The sequence below is a fragment of the Crocodylus porosus genome, unplaced genomic scaffold, assembly GCF_001723895.1.
Source record: "Crocodylus porosus isolate Cpor-Errol unplaced genomic scaffold, CroPor_comp1, whole genome shotgun sequence".
In the NCBI taxonomy this organism is placed as follows: domain Eukaryota; kingdom Metazoa; phylum Chordata; order Crocodylia; family Crocodylidae; genus Crocodylus; species Crocodylus porosus.
This window is the reverse complement of record NW_017728921.1, coordinates 16,837,873-16,857,136: the sequence shown is the minus strand read 5'-3', so window position 1 is coordinate 16,857,136 and position 19,264 is coordinate 16,837,873. Positions and strand designations below refer to the sequence as shown.

The 19,264-nt window shown below is 45.8% G+C and overlaps 1 protein-coding gene across 3 annotated transcripts in view; it reads left to right on the top strand.

Annotated features, from left to right (window-relative positions):
• The first annotated feature begins 7,744 nt into the window (after positions 1 to 7,744).
• Positions 7,745 to 19,264, top strand: part of SMPD4 (sphingomyelin phosphodiesterase 4) — a 31,810-nt gene continuing 20,290 nt past the window's right edge. For 2 of the 3 annotated variants that reach the window (XM_019539140.1, XM_019539142.1), the window contains exons 1-8: positions 8,045 to 8,268; positions 8,972 to 9,058; positions 9,409 to 9,551; positions 9,702 to 9,777; positions 10,556 to 10,664; positions 11,112 to 11,164; positions 12,784 to 12,935; positions 13,292 to 13,424. In XM_019539140.1, coding sequence (XP_019394685.1) covers positions 8,230 to 8,268; positions 8,972 to 9,058; positions 9,409 to 9,551; positions 9,702 to 9,777; positions 10,556 to 10,664; positions 11,112 to 11,164; positions 12,784 to 12,935; positions 13,292 to 13,424 — 792 coding nt within the window. In that variant the 5' untranslated portion in view covers positions 8,045 to 8,229. Of the gene's footprint in view, positions 7,792 to 8,044; positions 8,269 to 8,971; positions 9,059 to 9,408; positions 9,552 to 9,701; positions 9,778 to 10,555; positions 10,665 to 11,111; positions 11,165 to 12,783; positions 12,936 to 13,291; positions 13,425 to 19,264 lie in introns of those variants that run through there. The other variant, XM_019539141.1, reaches the window with a different exon arrangement.

Below are 19,264 nucleotides of genomic sequence, written 5' to 3'. Positions count from 1 at the left end.
ATCACAATTGAAAAAACAAGATATCCTCTGAGCTGTTTTATCTAGACTTCTACTCCTGATGCCCAAATGATTCTCCAGCCAAAGTTCTCCACCAATTATGATATTTCTTCCAGTAAGTACAGATAGTAAAAATAAGGTAAACATTAGCCTATGGAAATTACTTTACTCATCAGCTCTTTGGGGTACCTGTCTTGTAAAGAGGGCTGAAAGGGACCACATGAGGCTATCTAGTCTAGGTCCTGCTCAAGGCAGGATCATACCTGATTAAACCACATACAACCTGCTCTTGAAAGTTTCCAGGGATTTAGATTTTGTAACCTCTCCAAGTAATCTGTTCCAATACTTAACCCCCTTCATAGTCAGAAAGTTCTTCTTAATTTTCAATCTAAATTTTCTCTGTTGTATTTTGAGACCATTGCTTCTTGCCCTGTCCCCTATGGCTATAAAAGACTGTCCATCTCCACCCTTCAGGTATTTGAAGACTTATCAAATTCCACCCCACCCCCATTTTCTCTTCTCCAAACTATATAAACCTACTTCCTTCAGGTTTTCCTGGTCTCTAGTCACTTTTGTCTTTCACCATTGAACACTTTCTAAAATCTCCACGTTTTCTCTTGAAGTGATACCCAAAACAGGAGACTGTACTCCAGATATAACCTCACCAGTGCCAAATAAAGATGAAGAATAACTTCCATTGATTTGCAATGGAATACAGCCCAGGAAGCTGTTTGGGTTTCTCTTCATGAGAATACCACTAACTCTCAGATCACTTTCTGCAGTATTGCAACCAGGCCAATCATTCTCTCATGCATGCAACTGCATTCCCTGGTGCATGCGTTTGTTCTTGTTGAATTTCATTTTTGTTAGTTTGGGGGGGGGGGTTGTTTTGTTTTGTTTTGTTTTTTGGGGGGGGGGACATTTCTTCAGTTTAGTTAGACCACTCTGAATCCTCCAGAGCATCTGCAACTCCACTGAACTTGGGTGTCATCAACAAATTTGTTACAGCTGCACTCAATCCTAACCTCCAAATCCATTAATAAAGTTATTAAACAATACTAGACCCAGGACAAATCCACATGATATCTCTTTCCAACTAAACACTGAGCCACTAATGACTGCTCATCAGGCACAATGATGCAGCCAGCCACATACCCACATTGCAGTACTTTCATCTAGTAGTCTGGATTTCTTTAGCTTTTTAATGAGACTATCAGGAGAGACAGTGGCAAAAGCCTTCTTAAAATCAAGATGTATCCTATTGTGACAGGCTGGGTTGCAGAAGTGGCTGGGATGCTCCCTGGTGGCCATGCAATTCTTGCCAGAGCTCTAATTCCAGGAGCCCTCATCTCCTTTACTTGCCTGCCACACCTTAGATATTGATATTTTATTGGAAGGCTGCCTGAGGGACCTAGAGTGAGCCTGTAATAGTTTCCCATGTTGGGCCTCCGCCTCTGCCCTTTTTCTCTTGCTGAGCCCTCTAGCTCATGTCCATTGTATGAGATCAAGCTTCTGGGTCCCCAGCTGCTTGTTTGGCTTCCATGACCTTTTTCTGCCTCCTCTTGGGATGCTGAGCCTCCTTGGATTTTCTTTCTCTTTATCTGGGCCCCCAGCCCCGCCTTTGCCCTGCTCTAGGCTCTGGGCCCTCTGCCCCCAAAGTCTATGCTACTTAGGCACTAATGAAGCTGCCCCCTCTGGACTCTGATATTACCCCTCTGGATGCACTTGTTACACCCCTCCAGGCACTATGGGACCTTCAGACCATCCCTCAGTCCATCCATCCCCCCACAAGCCACCAGACTCTGAGTACCTAGTCTCCCCTGGGCACCAAACCCTCTTTCCCACCCCAGCACTAGATCTTCTCTCCTTGTGCTTAGCCCCCTCTAGGCACTGGACCCTCCTATTTTTCCAGCCCCTCCTGATCCTTCCCAAGCACCAGACCAAACTGCAACCAAAATACAAGCCCCTTTGGCTGTAACAAATTCCATGCCCCCTGGGTCTTGGTGTGCTCCTATCCACCAAGGGTACTTGTCTCAACTCCTACCCGCTCCTGGCTACTTATCTCAATTCCTGAAGGCTAGCAGCACACTCCTGGGTCTAGGTGCACCGCTAGCCTTCAGCTCTTCTCTTGCTGCTTCTACGCCTAGCATGCTCATGATCTGGCTCTCAGCCATAGGCACCTCTGCAGAGCATTTCCCTATACAGTGTTCAGGGCCAGACTACCTGCCCTGCCTCTGGGGCTGCTTTATATCTCTCTGACCCTGCTGTTCCCACTCAGATGACTCACCCCAGGGTTGCCTGCAGGTGTTAACTGGGCTCTGTGGCAATCCAGCTGCAGCTGTGCCCTGCCTGCCTTGAAAGGCTCTCCCTAAGCTCCTTGTCTCGTAAAGTGACAGAGCACCCCAGGCTCTCTGTCACACCTATCCAATGCTCTTCCTCTATCCACAGAGCCTGTCGCCTAATCATGGAGGGAAACTGAGTTGGTTTGGCGTGACTTGCTCTTGGTGAATCCACGCTGACTGTTCCTGATCACTGCATTCATACTCCAGGTGCCTCAAACTAGATTCCATGATGACCTGGTCCATGATTTTTCCAGGTACTGAGCTCAGACTGACTAGTCTGTAATTCTGCAGATCTTCCTTCTTCCCTTTCTTGAAGATGGGCACTACATTTGCCCTCTTCCAGGCCCTCATCAAATCTCCAAAAGCTTTCAAATGAGATGGACAATGACTCTAAAATTACCTCAGCTTATTCATTCAGCACCCTAGTATGTATCCCTTCTGGCCCTCCTGACGTGAAAGCATCTAGCTTACAATGAATCCCTACCTCGTTCTTCCACTATTCTAGGCTGTTTGCTGCTTTCTCTGTCTTTCCTGCCAACTGCATAGGATGTAATGGAGCCCTACACAGCACCTTTAAATTGTGAGTGGTACTGTTCCAGCATTTCTTACGTTCTCAGCCTTCACACCGAATGCAGTGGAAAAGCAGGGATGGGCACTCAGTGTTTAAAATACACTCTTGTTATGTTTAGTGGGTAAGTGTGACCTCTAAGCTGATCTAGGATGATGTGAATGCACCTACATGATAAAATGTTGATTCCATTTTTAAACAAGGTAGGGATGGGACACTTATATTCTTGTCAATATCAGTTCATGCTATATATTTCTTTATCTGGCCACTGGCATGATTCAAAGATGGATTAAAATCAATCCCATGAACACACAGTCAAACTCATGGTATTGAGTTGTAATTCAAGATGCCAGAAAAAGGCTTAAATCACTATCTCAAATACCTGGTCACTATTTCAAATGGCTCAGGAAACTCCTGAGAGGAAAGAAGAAAATGGAGAGCTGTTTATTGCTACCCTGGTTCAGATGCAACTGTAGCCTAAAGATGCAGAAAAAGGAATTGGAGCCTAGAGACTCTGCTCTGTAAAACATGGGCCAAGAGACTCTACTTCTCTGTCTCCATTTCCTCTTCTGTAAACTGGAGATAACAGTACTTATCTACTTTAAAGCCCTGGGCAGGTCTGACATTAGTCCCACTGACACTACTGGGACTTTTGCCATCAACTATAATGAGAGCAATATCAGAGCCCCACAACTCCAAGCACTGCCACAGTTCTCTTTGCCAGGACCCCTGTATTAATTATACATGGTGATCAGAACAATTCACAACTTATTTACTGGTAATTATACAGTTCTTACTAAACAATTCCTGAAAAGCCCAACAATTGTTCTGTTTCCACTTTGTTCTCCATACATCTGGATGACAAACACCTATTTCTCACTCTTTCCCATTGCCAACTAATTGTATGGCCTATAGATAATGCAGCTAGACTTGTAATTTCTTTACTTTCTAGCTTAATTCATCTGTCAGCTTTTACAGCTCTGGAGATCTCAAAAGAGATTTACCCCTAACTAGTAAAACCAGTAAGTTTTTTAGATGTGGCTAAAGATGACAGCTCTCTATCACCACCTAGAGGGGATCGATCACCTTAGAGAAACTTTCCCTCTCAACCACCTCCGCTTCCAAATGCAAATGAAAATTATTCTTTCCTTGATCTACTAAATAAAAATATGGATATGTTTTTAAAGCTATACTCAGACAGCCTCACTTGTCATCTGATTACTAGCTACATCAGTGGTTCTCAACCTTTTCATACTCAAAGCACCCCTTTGTGAGATGAACAGCATCCCATTTCAAAACTTGATTGATTGTAGTGCTTACCTGCTTTAAGAGGGGTTAGGAAGGAGGAGAAGCAGCTGGCAGGGAAAACCCTGGTGGCACCCTTCAAAGGCTGTCACAGTACCTAGGGTGCCATGGTATGCTTGCTGAGGATCACAGAGCTAGCTACTTTCATTATATAGTGTACTCCATTTATACACATACGTACATAATTCACTTAACTGGATGACCCAATAGCCTATCCAAATCTTTTGCCTAACTGCTTACATTGTAACAAACTCTTATTATCTGCATATAGGTGAAGTGTATAAGCTGTTTAGGTACAGGGACATCACATTTCAGCTTCACTGGCCACATCTACATGAGATGCTGACTATGCAGTAGCACTGTGTGGCACAAAGTGCGATGAGAAGTTACTGCGCAGTCAGCATCACCAAGAAGCTATTTCGGATGTTACTGCACAGTCATTTAGTACTCGTGCATGCAAGTATTAAATGACTGAGAAGTAGCAACTGTGCAGTCAGTGTCTCATATAGATGCAACCTGTCTATTTTGTAACTACTGTACTGTTACCTGCACACACTAGCTGTTGCTCTGTTTGTAACTAACTGGACTTCATTTGCTGCACAAGAAACAGTGATGGAGAGGCAGCTGTCAAAGGTGGGGAGCCAGTCAGTTCTGGGGCTGCTAATATCACAACCTTGTAAGCAATGCTCCTTCCCTATACAGCACTGGCAGTGCGGCAGTATTAGCAGTCTTGAAACTACGTACTCTCTCCTTATTTTCAAGGCTTCTAATAGACAGTTTCAGAACTGTTATTAAGAGCCATGAAAATGAGAACAGCTCATTAGCTTCAAGGCTGGTAATACTGCAGCAGTGACAGTATCATGCACTTACCCCAGTGGAGTGTAAACAGTGTTGGTTAAGTGTGTACTTCAGGTAAGAGCATGGCTTTTTTCAGTCAAGTCTATGCACTTCTAAGAGAGTACGCTACTGCAAACAGACTGCATCTGGGAATGAGATGTGCAAAGTCCACACAAGACAAAATGGGGAAGGAAACAAACAAATTTCCAAGACTACTGTGAACTAAGACTGCCTACAAAATGCTGAAGAAACAGCGTTCCAGGAGGGCAGTTCTGGGAAGCTGGAGTACATCCAGGATCATAATGCTGTTGTTTTCCTGTTATTACATTTTGCTCCTTTCCCATTAGCTATTTCTCTTTTTTTAGCCTATTTCAATTATGTAAAGAAAATATTTTACTTGGACCAAAATCTTTACTACTCTATCATTTCAGCTGATTAGAATATTTTTTTTACACTGATTTTTTTTCTGCCTGCCTTATGTCTCTTCATTGATAGCTACCAATGAAGTTCTTAACTAAGAGTAATGAAAGCAGCTGTCTCTGGATCATGAAATTTAGGAAAAACTTCTGCTGTTATAAACTTGTCTCTGCCTATCCAGAAGGTCATTTAATACCTTGCCAGTTGAATCCTATATCATTTTTTCTTACTCTGAATGGGATTGTGCTTTTTGAACATTGGCAGAATATTAGCACTCTTCTAATTTCCTGGAATTACCCAGTATCTCAAGATTTGTTTAAAAAAAAAAGTTCTGGGCCAGAGTTCTTCAATCATTGCAAATACCTGGACCTGCTGTTTTCAAAATAAATATGCTTAGTAGATAACTACTAACATCTTCCTCCATAATCCTGTTTCTTTCTGGGTAAAAAACAGAAATATTTACTGGACATTTGTGCCTTTTCTGCATCATTATTAACAGACATTACCATCCTATCTAGTATTGGGTGTACATCACTATTATGATTTCTCTGGTTTCTAACATACTTTAAAAATTCACCTTATTGTCCTTAGCTCTGGATATTTCCCCATAACTTCCTTTATCAGTTTTCTACATGTCATGACTTAACACTTAGCCTGATCACCCTCTCTTGCCCCTTTTTATATTTGTTATATATGACTTTTTGTGTAATTGCCACCTTTGTTAATGAATTGGGATGTGATTTTAGCCAAACTTGCCCTCCATTTTTCAAACCTACTAAATTTCATTTATATTACTTTTTTCCTCTTAATCAACATTTTGTTTGTAATTTTCTCACCTCCAAAGAATCTGTCCCTTTTGAAGCAGAAAGCAAATATTACTGTTGAAACTGTCTACTAAGTCAGTTTGCCCATATTAAATATAATCATTTCATGATCACTGATCCTTACACAGCAATCAGTGTCTTGTTATTAAGGTACCTTTATCCATCATAGTAAGGCCCCAAATAGTTACCTTGTGTTAAGACCAAAACCTTTTGGTGTTGAAGATTTTTTATATTTTTTTAAATCTTTAAATTTTAGATATTCCAGGTGTGAGGGGGAATGGGGGTGTATTTACTACCAGCTGCATGAGATATCCACCAGGTGTCTCCCAGTCCCCACTAGCAACACTGTTTTGCTTTCCATGAATTACAGGCTGGTTCTTAAGCAGTGGCTCATCCTGTTTAATTTGGTGGTCTGTAACTAGGGTGGCCATCAAAGAGGACATTTGGGTTTTCTGCTACTCTGTTCTCTATTGATAGGAAACTGATGCCTCTTCAAGAGAAAAATAGAGGACATAAAGGCATCCAGTTTTGTATCAACAGGGGACAACTGGATGGTCCTCTATGATGGCCACCCTATCTGTAACAGATCGCATCCTGGGCTTTGCTACACAGCCCTGTGAGGGGGTTGTCCAGACCAACTTTGATCCTTCCACCCTGGGTGGGGTCAAGGCAGAGGTGGGGGGCTGCACAGGGGTTGAGCGTCCTGGTCCTGGTCCAGGTGTGTAGGGCAGGGGCAAGTCAACCCTGATCCAGATACTCGGGGCAGGGCGGGGGACAAAGTTACTCCAATATGACCTGCACACAGGTGGAAGTGGAGTGCCTCTGATTCAGATACTGGGGGAGGGGGAGGAGGCAGCCTGGCTCCGATACAGGCATGTGACCAAGGTGGTGTGGAGCAGTCCCGATCCAAAGATAGGGGAGCAGCCTGTGCTGAGGTGGGGGGGGGGGCCCAGCCGGGATCCCCCTTTGCTGCAATGGGGGTGAGGCTCAATCCAGCCACATGGCGTCGTCGAATTTCCTAACCCAGGGGGCAGCCCCGCGGGCCAGATTTGGCCTGGAGGATGAGCACTCCTGAGCGATGGAGTCGTTACACATTTTCAAGCACCAACTTCGTGGCTGGTCGGCTCTTGATCCGGCTGGACAGTCGCTTTTACCGTGCGATAGTTACTTTGCACCTAAGGCCTGTCTAAATGTTGACCCGTTAACTGCGCAACAGACGTAACGGGGACCCGGTGCCCTTGCGCCGCATTCGCTATAGCGCAAAATCCCCAGCGCGGGGCTGGAGGCGGGGCCGGTCCCCGAGAACAGGACACAGCGCCAGGCGACACTCACCCGCAGCGGCAAGGAGGAGGCGTCCAGCACCGAGAGGCCTTGGGGCAGGCCCCGCCCACACGGCCGGCGCGCGGGTGATTGCGTCATCGGTGGGGGCGTCACAACCACGCGACCCAAGGGTAACGGCGGCCGTTTGAAACGGCGCTGGTGGGGGCAGCGCCTTGGGCAGGTGAGGAGTGGCCCGGGGCCCTCGCCCTCGCCCTCGCCTGGCTGTAGCGCCGCTAGCTGGGGCTGGGTGGCCGGGCCGCAGCGCCGCCCACGTCGGTTCCCTGCTCTTGCCAACGTGGCCCTTGGCTCGGAGCGACGAGACCAGCTGCCTCGGCTTCTCCTCGCTTTTTGCGTTGCGTCCGGTGTCTCCGGGCCCAGCAGCAGGCGCAGGGCCGCGGCTGAGGGAGGCCCGGCAGGGGCTCGGGGTTCTGCCGCTTCTCTTAAAACAGCCATAGTGAGGTGTGGGGATCCGGCCGGCTCTGTGCTGTACGCTGCCTCCTTTGTGCCTGCCCAGGGGGAGCCCTAGCAGCCTGAGGCTGTGGACAGCCCTTACCCATCTGCTCCGGGCAGTGACTTCCTGAGACTCCACCACCTGCATTTGTCCATTCTTGAAAGAGTCATGGCACTTCCTCACCTGCAGCAGCCGAGCTTCTTACTGGTGAGTGTCTGCCCCAGGAGGCTCTGGCAGGGAGGTCTCGGATGCTGCGAGTCTGCCACTAACGCTCTTCCAGTGAGCCGTTTGGGATCGGGCAGGGAGTTGTCCATGGGGTACTTTCTGATGTGCTCCGTGTAAGTCAGGCTCACTAAAGCACCCTGGAAGTAATACCCTGACCACTTGCAGAACTGCAGGGAAGTAAAGCTGGATGAAGCTCCTGGAGGTCATTTAGTCTCTAGTGCAACCCCTGCCCGAGGCAGGATCATCCCTATCCAAACCATCCCCTACAAATACATTGTTTATACTAACAAAACTATGCAATCGACCCCAAATGCAACCGCAAGCCCTAACGCCCTAACCTGACACAGGCAAAGCTCCTGCTGCTCCTGCCTCATCTGTCTGTGGACAATTCATAATGCTGCCCTGTTTTACCTGTACCTAAATGTTCACTAACCATCTGTCTCCTCTTTAACATGAAAGGTAAATCCAAGTGGATTAAAAAAAACTAGAGCTGAGATTAGCTCCCGTTCACATTCCAAACAGCCAATTTAGGATGTAAATAAACTAGTGCTATAGCAATGTCAATGGGCGTTGCGTTGCTGTGGGAGCAGTATGTAATACCAGATCTAGGGAATTCTGCCAATATTTGTCTGTTCAGCAGTCTTCTTGCTGAAGTGTTCTGATATCAGAATTTTGTTCATGACAGGCCAGTTTGAAGGCAGATTGTGTGAACAAGCCCTTTGCTCAGAGGTGCCATGATCTGGAAACAGTCATTGAGGACTTTCCTGCCAAGGTACACCGTTACTATTTTTCATGAATCCATGCTGAGCTATACTTCAGTAGGCTTTCACAAATACCAGTTTTTGTTCCCACCTTTTCGAATAACGTTGAGGTTCTCAAATGAAGTGTTCTGAATTTAATAGCTTCTCAAACATTTCATTTTTTTTCCCCAGTAATTAAAAGTAATCACATTCCTAAATCATATCTTTCATCCTTTTCTGAAGTGTCAAAAATGAGGACACTTTTGTTCTCATTTTTCCCTGTTAGCTGTGACACACAAAATACTGATGATCACTTGAATTCTTCATTGCCTTAGAAATTGTTTGTTTTGACCTGTCCCTTTTTCTGGCTGTTTCCCTGAAGGAACTGCATGCCATCTTTCCATGGCTAGTGGAGAGTATTTTTGGTAGCCTGGATGGCATCATTGTAGGTTGGAATCTTCGCTCCTTGCAGGGAAGAACACATCCTACAGAATATGCTATTGCCCTGGATTTCCTGGATCCAAGGTAAACTCACTTGTTTTGAAGCAGATTAAAAATGTAAGGGGAATCAATAACCCAGCCCTTGACTTGTTTCTTTTTGTACAAACACTCATCTCTCTCTCTGCATCTTTCATAGATTTATTGTGGCTTTTTTCCTCTAATGCTTGTTTGCAGTGGCCCAATGATGAAGCTGGTTTACAAACTCCAGGCAGAGGAGTATAGATACGATTTTCCAGTTTCCTATCTCCCAGTAAGTAACCAGTAAATATTGTAAATATGAGAAAAAGATCCTGTTGTTGCGGCTATTGGAATATCTCTTGCTGTCAGGTACCCTGGGTTTGGTGAAGGGCCTGTTATTGTAGTTATTGATCTCTCAGTGTAGAGCAAGAGATCATGCTCTGAAGAAGAACTTTCTATAGTATTTAGAGGTCTGTTAGAAGAAGAGAATCTTCCATCCTTATGGATTGTGTAGGAAGTTGTATTACTTGTATTACTATAAGCACATGTGTGTGCTGTTCAGCTAAGGAACTTACTTTCTATTTGCTGCTCTGCCACTGAAAGAGAGGCTAGATTTATTATTTCAATGACTTATAGATATGGAGCTTTAAAACTACTTTTTCAAGCTTGTCAGAAAGAAACTGTTTCTGTAACCACATTTCATACTTCTGAAGGCACTTCCCTCCATGTGTAATGAAAACGAAATGTTCTCCTAGATGTGGAATGTAACACTTGCCTGTAGCAAAACAAGCCCTTCCTATGGTTGACTAGTTTTTCTAGCTGGCTCAAGTGGTGTGGGGCAATAGCTGTACCTTATCCGTATCCACAGTACCGGAGGTAGGGGCACTAGTGAAAAAGTCCCTGAAAACAGAGGGGCCTGGAAATGCTGTGCGAAATACTTTTTCCATTGCTACCTGAAGGCTAACTTCTAGAACTAGAACCAGGAATCCTTTTACAACCAAATACATGAATGATTCTCAAAACCTCATTCGAGTAGCCTATTCATTATCTCATTATTTCTTATATTCCAGGGTCCTGTGAAGGCCTCAATACATGAGCGAGTCCTACCAGAATGCTCATTGTACCACAACAAAGTCCAGTTCCCTCCATCTGGTGGCCTAGGTTTGAACCTAGCTCTCAGTATCCTTTTACTAATTTAAGGGCTTACACTATCTTAATTCCTTTAATATTTTAAGTAACTAAATATGACAGGTTGAGAACAAGTTCTGCTTTATTCTCCTTTTACTTGACTCAGTTCAACAGTGTTCTGTATTAGCTCATTGCTGCAGTGTTTATGCTGCAAGGTAATGCCCATATCTAAAGTTACTGAAATCTATATTCTATTAAACATCATAGGTGGAGTGTTGGTCTCATTCAAGTCACTGATCAAACTATATCTGTTTTGCAAATCTGCTTTATGTATTTGCTAGGGACTAGCACACTGCAATATAATATAGAAACACAAGAGCCACCTTTAAACTAACTAAATCGGGTATAGGAAGTAGTCTAATCAAGGCAGCAAATGCTCATATGTTGCCAATAAGTGAAATTTTGTTGTATTGTGTATCCTTGACTCTGTCTCTCCAGATCCATTTGAATATTACATGTTTTATTTTGCAATTAGTCTCATCACACACAGAGTAAGTACATATTTTGTTAAACAGCACCACTCTGGCAAACCCTTTCTTTGTGGCACTTTTAAGACCCTACATGGCTTTAGATACAAGATTCAGGTTAGCTGGATCACATAACTATTCCTCTCTAAATGTCATTGGCTAAGTTTTGAACGTAGCCAGCAATTATACATATTACCACTATAAAGGAAGAAAACTAATGGTTCTTAAGGCTGCAGTCCAGTGGGGAGCAACTTTTTGGCATAAATTAAGCCTGACACCCTCCCCAAGTACCTCTGATCCCCTTTCTTGTCCCATTTGATGCTTCGCTTTCTGTTCCTTGCTTAGTCTGCTGAATGCCAATCTGTAGAGGCTTCCCGTGCAACTTATGGAATGCATGTTGCTGGTTGACCACCCGTGCTATATTCCATAGCCTGTGGCTAAGGATAAATGAAGTATAGAAATAATTTAAGCTTCCTGTGCATGGTTACTTTATACCTGAGCATGATGCTTATCTCTTTGTTGTAAAAACTTGCATGACTTCTTACGTGGTGTTGTACATTTAAACTTTGCCTTGTTTTTTAGCAGCATCTAACTGTGATCGTTCATCTGTGGTGGCTCCTTGATGTGAAGTGTGCCTTATACTACTTTTACAAACTCTTCTGCAATGATTCATGCCTCTTTAAAGCAGAACAGAATCCTGTAAATCCCTAGTCCAGGAGTCAGCAGCCCCCAGCACACATGCCAGTAAGGCATGTAAGGCTATTTTGCACAGCATGCCACAGCTGGCCTGGGATCTGGGCAGCTGCCACTAGCCATGGAACCTGGGCTACTTGGAATGGGCAGTGGGGAGGCTGCAAGCCCTGCTGAGAGCAGCCCAGGCTCCATGGCAGGCAGCAGCTGCCCACAGCCCAGGCCAAGTATGGCAGGCAGGTGGGAAGCTGCAAACAGCTGCACCAGGCTCTAGAGACCCAGTCAGGCTCCACTGCAGAAGCGCACACAGCGTGGGGTGAGCAGCAGGGTAGAGGCCAGGGTTGCACTGCCCCCAGCCCCTTCCTGGCTGTGCACCCTGAGGCACCCATGCAGCCACCGCTGCCACAGAGCCAGCCAGGACTCAGGAGCCTGGTGCAGCTGTTTGCAGTTTCCTGGCTGCCTGCCACAGCTGACCCAGGTTCTGGGTAGCTGAAGCAGGTGGTGGGCAGACAGCAAACAGCTGCACCAGAGCCCTGGCACCAGCATCTTGGTGGCAGTGGCTGCATACATGCCTTGAGACACATGGGGAAGGGGTAGGGACTGTGCAATCTTGGCCCCCTTCCCCACAGTCCACCCAGATGTGCTCATGCACCTGCTACTAGCAACGAGGATCAGGCCTCCTCACAGTTCCCCAGCCATCTGCCTCTGGCACACCAAGCTGAACAGCAGGTCAGGGTTAGGGTGTTCTTAGCAGTCCAGCTAAAAATGTTGTCAAGCCTTGCCCTAGGTAATTTCTTGTGTAACACAGAACATAGATACTTACCCAGTAATTTCTGCATCAAGCCTACAATGACACTTAGCAGATTTTTACTACAGGTCTTGATATCCCTGTGTCCATTGATTTACTGTAATAATGTATCTTAATGTAAATATGTGCTATATACATATTTCAGAATACTCCCATCACTCATCATGTCAGTACTTCAAATAGTGCATACTTCATCTTGGTGGATGCGTACCTGAAGTGGTTCCTCCCCACAGAAGGCAGTGTCCTTCCTCCACCTTCTTCCAATCCTGGCGGAACTATCTCTTCACCTGCTCCCAGGTAACAGCTAATCAGGTTAAATATGTAGTGCCAGTGCTAGACTGTACAGGCAATGGTCATAAAACCTGGCTTGTTTGAATTGAGTTCTCATCACAGATAAGAAGAAAATGGTTCCATCTTTTTATAATTTGAATGACTTATGTATAATACTTCACTGCTGACACCAGACAACTTGAAAGTCATTATGTTGCTATCTTTGTTCATGCTCCTATATCCTACCATGCTTTTTTTGTTAAGATGGCTGTCTTTGGCACAAATTTTTGTCCAGTTTTTCTTGGTTACAAGTTACAGTCCCTTTCCTGACCTTTTGTTGGTACTTGAAAATTATGGAATTTATGCACTTTTTTTCTCTAAAGGTCCCCATCAGTGCCTTTCACCTCTTATGGCATGCATCACACTAGCCTCCTGAAACGACATATTGCCCATCAGCCTTCAGTGAATGCAGACCCTGCTTCCCAAGAGATCTGGAGGTCAGAAACAATGCTTCAAGTGAGTCTGATTCTATGTCTTTTAATTTCTTCTGGGTAAGGCTGGCTGGAAAAAACTTATTTGCAGGTCAATTTCTTTTTCTTTACCTAAAGATAAAGTTGCTGTTCCATCCTCCCTAACTTGCTGCTCACTAATTTTAATGGAAGGGTGCAGCTGTCACTTTTTATTATTGGAAAATGAAGCATTATGAAATTGTTAGGCTGTAATGTAAAATAAAGTGTTATGTTAGCCATTGATATAATTTGATAGGTATTAAAGTTATCACAGCTGGAAGGGCAATACAGTAGTGCAAAGGCAATCCAGGAAGTTTTTGGAGAGGGTTGGGGACAACTTCCTGGTGCAAGTGCTGGAGCAATCATACAGGGGCCATGCTCTTCTTGACCTGCTCACAAACAGGGATGAATTGGGCAGCAGAAACCACAAGATGATTGAGTTCAGGATCCTGATGAAAGAGAGAATGGAGAGCAGCAGAGTACGGACCCAGAAAAGCAGACTTTAACTCACTCAGGGAACTCATGGGCAGGATCCCCTGGGATGCCAGTCTTAGAGGGAGAGGAGTCCAGGAGGGCTGGCTGTACTTTAAGAAAGCCTCCTTGAGAGTGTGAGAACAAACCATCTGGATGTGCAGGAAGACTAGTGAGTATGGCAGACCAGCTTGGCTTAGCAGGGAACTTTTCAGTAAAGTAAATCACAAAAAAGAAATGGAAACTTGGACAAATAACTAGGGAAGAATATAAGAGCATTACTGATGTATGCAGGGATGAAGTCAGGAAGGCCAAAGCACAATCGGAGTTGCAGCTAGCAAAGGACATAAAGGGTAACAAGAAGGGTTTCTACAAATATGTCAGTAACAAGAGGAGGATCAGGGAAAGTGTGGGGCCCTTACTGAAAGGGGGAGGTAACCTAGTGACAAAAGATGCAGAAAAGGCTTAAGTACTCAATGCCTTTTTCGCCTTAGTCTTCAAGGGCAAGGTCAGCTCCCAGGCTCTGCAAATGGCAGCATACTTTGGTGGGGAGGTGAGCAGCCAACAGTGGTGAAAGAACAGGTTAGGGACTGTTTAGAAAAGCTGGAGAGATATATATATATATATAGATATATATATATATATATATATATATGGGCCGGATGGGATGCACCCAAGGGTGCTGAGTTAGCTGATGTAATTCCAAAGCCACTGGCCATCATCTTTGAAAACTCATGTCGATCAGGAGAGGTCCCAGATGATTGGAAATATTGCCTGTATTTAAGAAAGGGAAAAAGAAGGGTTCAGGGACCTACAGATCAGTCAGCCTCACCACAGGCCCTGGAAAAATCATGAAGCAGATCCTCAAGGAATCCATTTCTAAGCCCTTAGAGGAGAAAAAGGTGATTAGGAACAGTTGGCATGGATTCACCAGGGGCAAGTCATGCCTGACCAACCTGATTGCCTTCTGTGATGAGGTGACTGGCTCTGTGGTTGCAGGGAGACCAGTGGCTGTACTGTACCTTAATTTTAGCAAGTCTCCCACAGCATTCTTATAGGCAAGCTAAGGAAGCATGGGCTGGATGAATGGACTGTAAGGTGGATAGGAAACTGGCTGGAGCATCAGGCTCAGAATGGCTCAGTGTGTAGTTGGCAGCTGGTATCAAGTGGAGTCCCCCAGGTGGCAGTCCTGGGGCTGATTTTGTTCAGTGTCTTCATCAACAATCTGGAAGATTGCATAGACTGCACCCCCAACAAGTTCGCAGATGACACCAAGCTGGGGGAAATAGTAGATACGCTGTGGATAGGGCTAGGATTCAGTGTGACCTAGACAAATTGGAGGATTGGGCCATAAGAAATCTCATGAGGTTCAACAAGGACAAGTGCAAAATCCTGCACTTAGGACGGAACAATCCCACGCACCAGTACAGGCTGGAGGCTGACTGGCTTGGCAGCAGCTCTACAGAAAAGGACCTTGAGGGTTACAATGGATAGCATAATATGAGCCAGCAGCATGCCCTTGTTGCCAAGAAGGCTAACAGCCTACTGGTGTGCATTGGTAGGTGTGTTGCCAGTAGGTCAAGGGAAGTGATTTTTCCCCTCTATTCAGCCTTGGTGAGGCCACATATGAAGTACTATGTTCCGTTTTAGGCCTTCCACTACAGAAAGGATGTGGAAAAATTAGAGAGAGTCCAGTTGGAGGGGAACAAAAATGATGAGGGGTCGGGGGATATGACTTTGTGAGGAGAGGCTAAGGGAACTGGGCTTATTTAGTCCAAAGAAGAGAAGACTGAGAAGGAATAAAAAGTCCTTTTTCAGATATGTGGGGAGCCAGAGGAAAAGCAGGGGCAACATTGGACCTCTGCTGAACCAGATGGGACAACTGATACCCAGGAAAAAGCCAACCTATTAAATGGGTACTTTGCATCGGTTTTTCATCAGTCCCGTGGGACACCCATGCCAACCACGGGACAGGGAGTTCCAGGTGAGAGAGATCCCCTGCCCTCCATTAATGCTGACCTTGTGAAGGAACACCTTGGGAGGCTGAATACCTTCAAGTCAGCCAGCCCTGACAGTCTACATCCCAGGGTACTCAAGGAGCTGGTGAGCATCATAGCCCAGCCCCTGGCACAGATCTTTGAAAAGTCCTGGCGCTCTGGTGTAGTGCCTATCTTCAAGAAAGGGAGGAAAGTGGATCCGGCTAACTATAGGCCCATCAGCCTGACTTCTACCCTGGGGAAGGTCTTAGAAAAGTTTATTAAATAGGCCATCCTTAATGGACTGGCAGATGCCAACATCCTGAGCTGTAGCCAGCATGGGTTTGTTGCGGGTAGGTCTTGCTTGACCAATCTCATTACCTTCTACGACCAGGTGACCCATCACCTGGACAAGGGAGAAGAGATTGATGTCATATATCTTGACTTCAAAAAAGCCTTCAATCTGGTATCCCATGATCACCTCTTGGCGAAACTGGTCAGTTGTGGCCTTGAGTCCACCACGATCCACTGACTGGAAAACTGGCTCTGTGGTCGGACCCAGAGGGTGGTAATTGATGGAAGTCAATTGTCATGGTGCCTTGGGACCAGTGGGCTCTGTCCTTGGACCCATATTGTTCAACATCTTCGTTAATAATGTGGACATTGGAGTCAGGAGCAGACTAGCCAAGTTCGCTGATGACACCAAACTCTGGGGCAAAGCATCCATACCAGAAGACAGGAGGGCGATCCACTGACCTGGACAGGCTCAGCAAATGGGCAGACAAGAACCTGATGGTGTTTAGCACTGAAAAATACAAGGTTCTCCACCTTGGGAGGAAAAACCTGCAGCATCCTTATAGGCTCGCAGTGCTACGCTGGCTAGTACTACGGAAGAAAGAGACTTGGGAGTCGTCATTGACCAGAAGATGAACGTGAGCCTGCAATGCGATGCTGCAGCTAGTAAAGCAACCAAAATGGTGGCTTGCATCCATAGATGCTTCTCAAGCAAGTCCCGGGATGTCATTCTTCCCTTGTACTCAGCCTTGGTGAGACCATAGCTGGAGTACTGTGTCCAGTTTTGGGCTCCACAATTCAAAAAGGATGTGGAGAAGCTTGAGAGAATCCTGAGAAGAGCCATGCACATGATGTCAGGAAAACAGACCTTACAATGACAGGCTGAGAGCCATGGGACTCTTTAGCCTGGAAAAGCACAGGCTCAGGGAAGATCTGATGGCCACCTATAAGTTTATCAGGGGTGACCACCAGGATCTGGGGGAACATTTGTTCACCAGAGCGCCCCAGGGGATGAACTGTTGAACCATTATAAACTGCTGCAAGACCTTTTCAGGCTGGGCATAAGGAAGAATTTCTTTACTGTCCAAGCCCCAAGGTCTGGAACAGCCTGCCATCGGAGGTGGTTCAAGCACCTACATTGAACACCTTCAAGAGCAAATTGGATGCTTATCTTGCTGGGATCCTAATTTTCTCATTAGGAGGGTAGTAAAGCACTGGAACAAGTTATCCAGAGAGGTGATGGAATCTCCATCTTTGGAGGTTTTTAAGACCTGTGGGACAAAGCCTTGGCTGGGATGATCTAGTTGGGGATGGTCCTGCTTTGAGCAGGGGGTTGGACTAGATGACCTCCTGAGGTCCCTTTCAACTTTATTTTTTTCTATGATTCCATGTCTTTTTGTGGGGAGAGAGGTCTGAGTCAGCTCACAATATAGACTAGTTTACAGTTGCTGTAACCTAGTTAACATTAGTGGAGTTACTCTGATTCAAGTTGCTGTAAAGGAGAGAATTGCAAATATGAAGTTGATTTTAACAGTGCTTTTCTTACCATGTTGCTGAACTGAAATGCTGACACTTCTAATATATAACACTGCAATAGACTGCACAGTAAGCTACCTGAATGTGTGTGGCCACAAGATGATCATTCCCCATAAAATGCAGGAATGGAAACTGAGGGCATATAAGTTTTTCATGTCCAGCTCCTCCTGACAGTTCATTGCATAGTTGCAGGAAATGTTCTTTGCCTTACTGTGGGAAATAATACCCACCTCGCAGGCACGAGAAGCCTTTAACTTATTAATATTTTGAGAGATTCATGTAATTCTGATGTCTTCTGTACAAAGCATTAATAACATTGTGTTAAGCCACATGTAAACTTAAACCTGAAACGCTGTTGTCTTTTCCAACTAAAACCACACCAAGGAATAATTAAAAACACATTTCCTAGAAGTCAAAAGCTAAAGATGTTTCCCCTCCAAAAAAGGGAACTTGTCAGTGTTGCATTAGCGTTACTGTCTTAACCACCTTGTGCCCATCTGGCCTCAAACATCTGGTCATGTGTCACTCTGGCCTGGATGTTTGGTGGTGTTTGCCTGTCCGTCCCAGATGTTCTGTCAAGTGGGTGTTTCCCTCCAGTGTAGTCTTCCCCTTTCTCCCCTGCCACGACTTTGAATCTTATTTCACTGGGGGGTCCAACCACTGGGTGTGTCTCTTGACGATGGGACGTCTGTCTAGTGGTTTTCTGCGAGGCTCCACCTCCCCTTTACCTCTCCCTTACACCCTGCCTTGACGGGTCACAGGTGTCCTCCTGGCCAAATCCCTAACTGTTGGGTCCCCAAATGCGCTTGCTGGGAAGGTCCTTCCTGCCTACAGGTGCCCAACCTGCAATGTCCTGCCCTTGCCTCATGGCCGTCTATTTTTCCATGAGGCTATCAACCACCTTTAGGTTTAAACAGTAATCAGGCTCCACAAGCCCTGCCCCTCAACCCCTCCAACAGTAGGATACATAAAATACAAACAAAAAGATTACTGAGACACCTTGAGAGGCCTGCTGCCCCTTTATCCCCGGCTCCTCTAGCCTAATCACCAATACCTGCCCTCAGGTACTAGTGGTCCATATTCGGTCCTATACATGTCAGGGGTAGCCTGCGGGCTACTCTGTACTCCTTTTTCCTCGTCGTCCAGCCTTTGGGTTTGCTGGACCTGCTGTAGTCCTTTGGCAGACGCCTGTCCTCGTGTCCCCCATCGGGTCAGCTCTATACCACTGGGGACCCGTGTTTTGCAACCCCTCACTCTGCTTGCACCACCCTTCTCCCACCTGGTGCACCTCCTTGGTTCTTCTGGAGCCCTCAACGGTCCCACCTGGTTTGATGTCTTGATGTATGCTGGTCTCTCCGGCTCCTCGGCTGTGGCCCGTGGTGTAGGGATCTTCCTGCTCCCCTCTGCCTTTTAGTCCGGATTCCCGGTTGTGGGAAGGTCTCTCCGGCTCCTTTTGCTGCTACCAGCAGCGTCTGTCCCGCGGTGTGTTCTACTGCGTTCTCCCCCACTGGGAGAAGCAGCTTCCAGCCCCTTTTCTCCCCACATGAGCTCAGGGAGAGCCTCCCCTGCA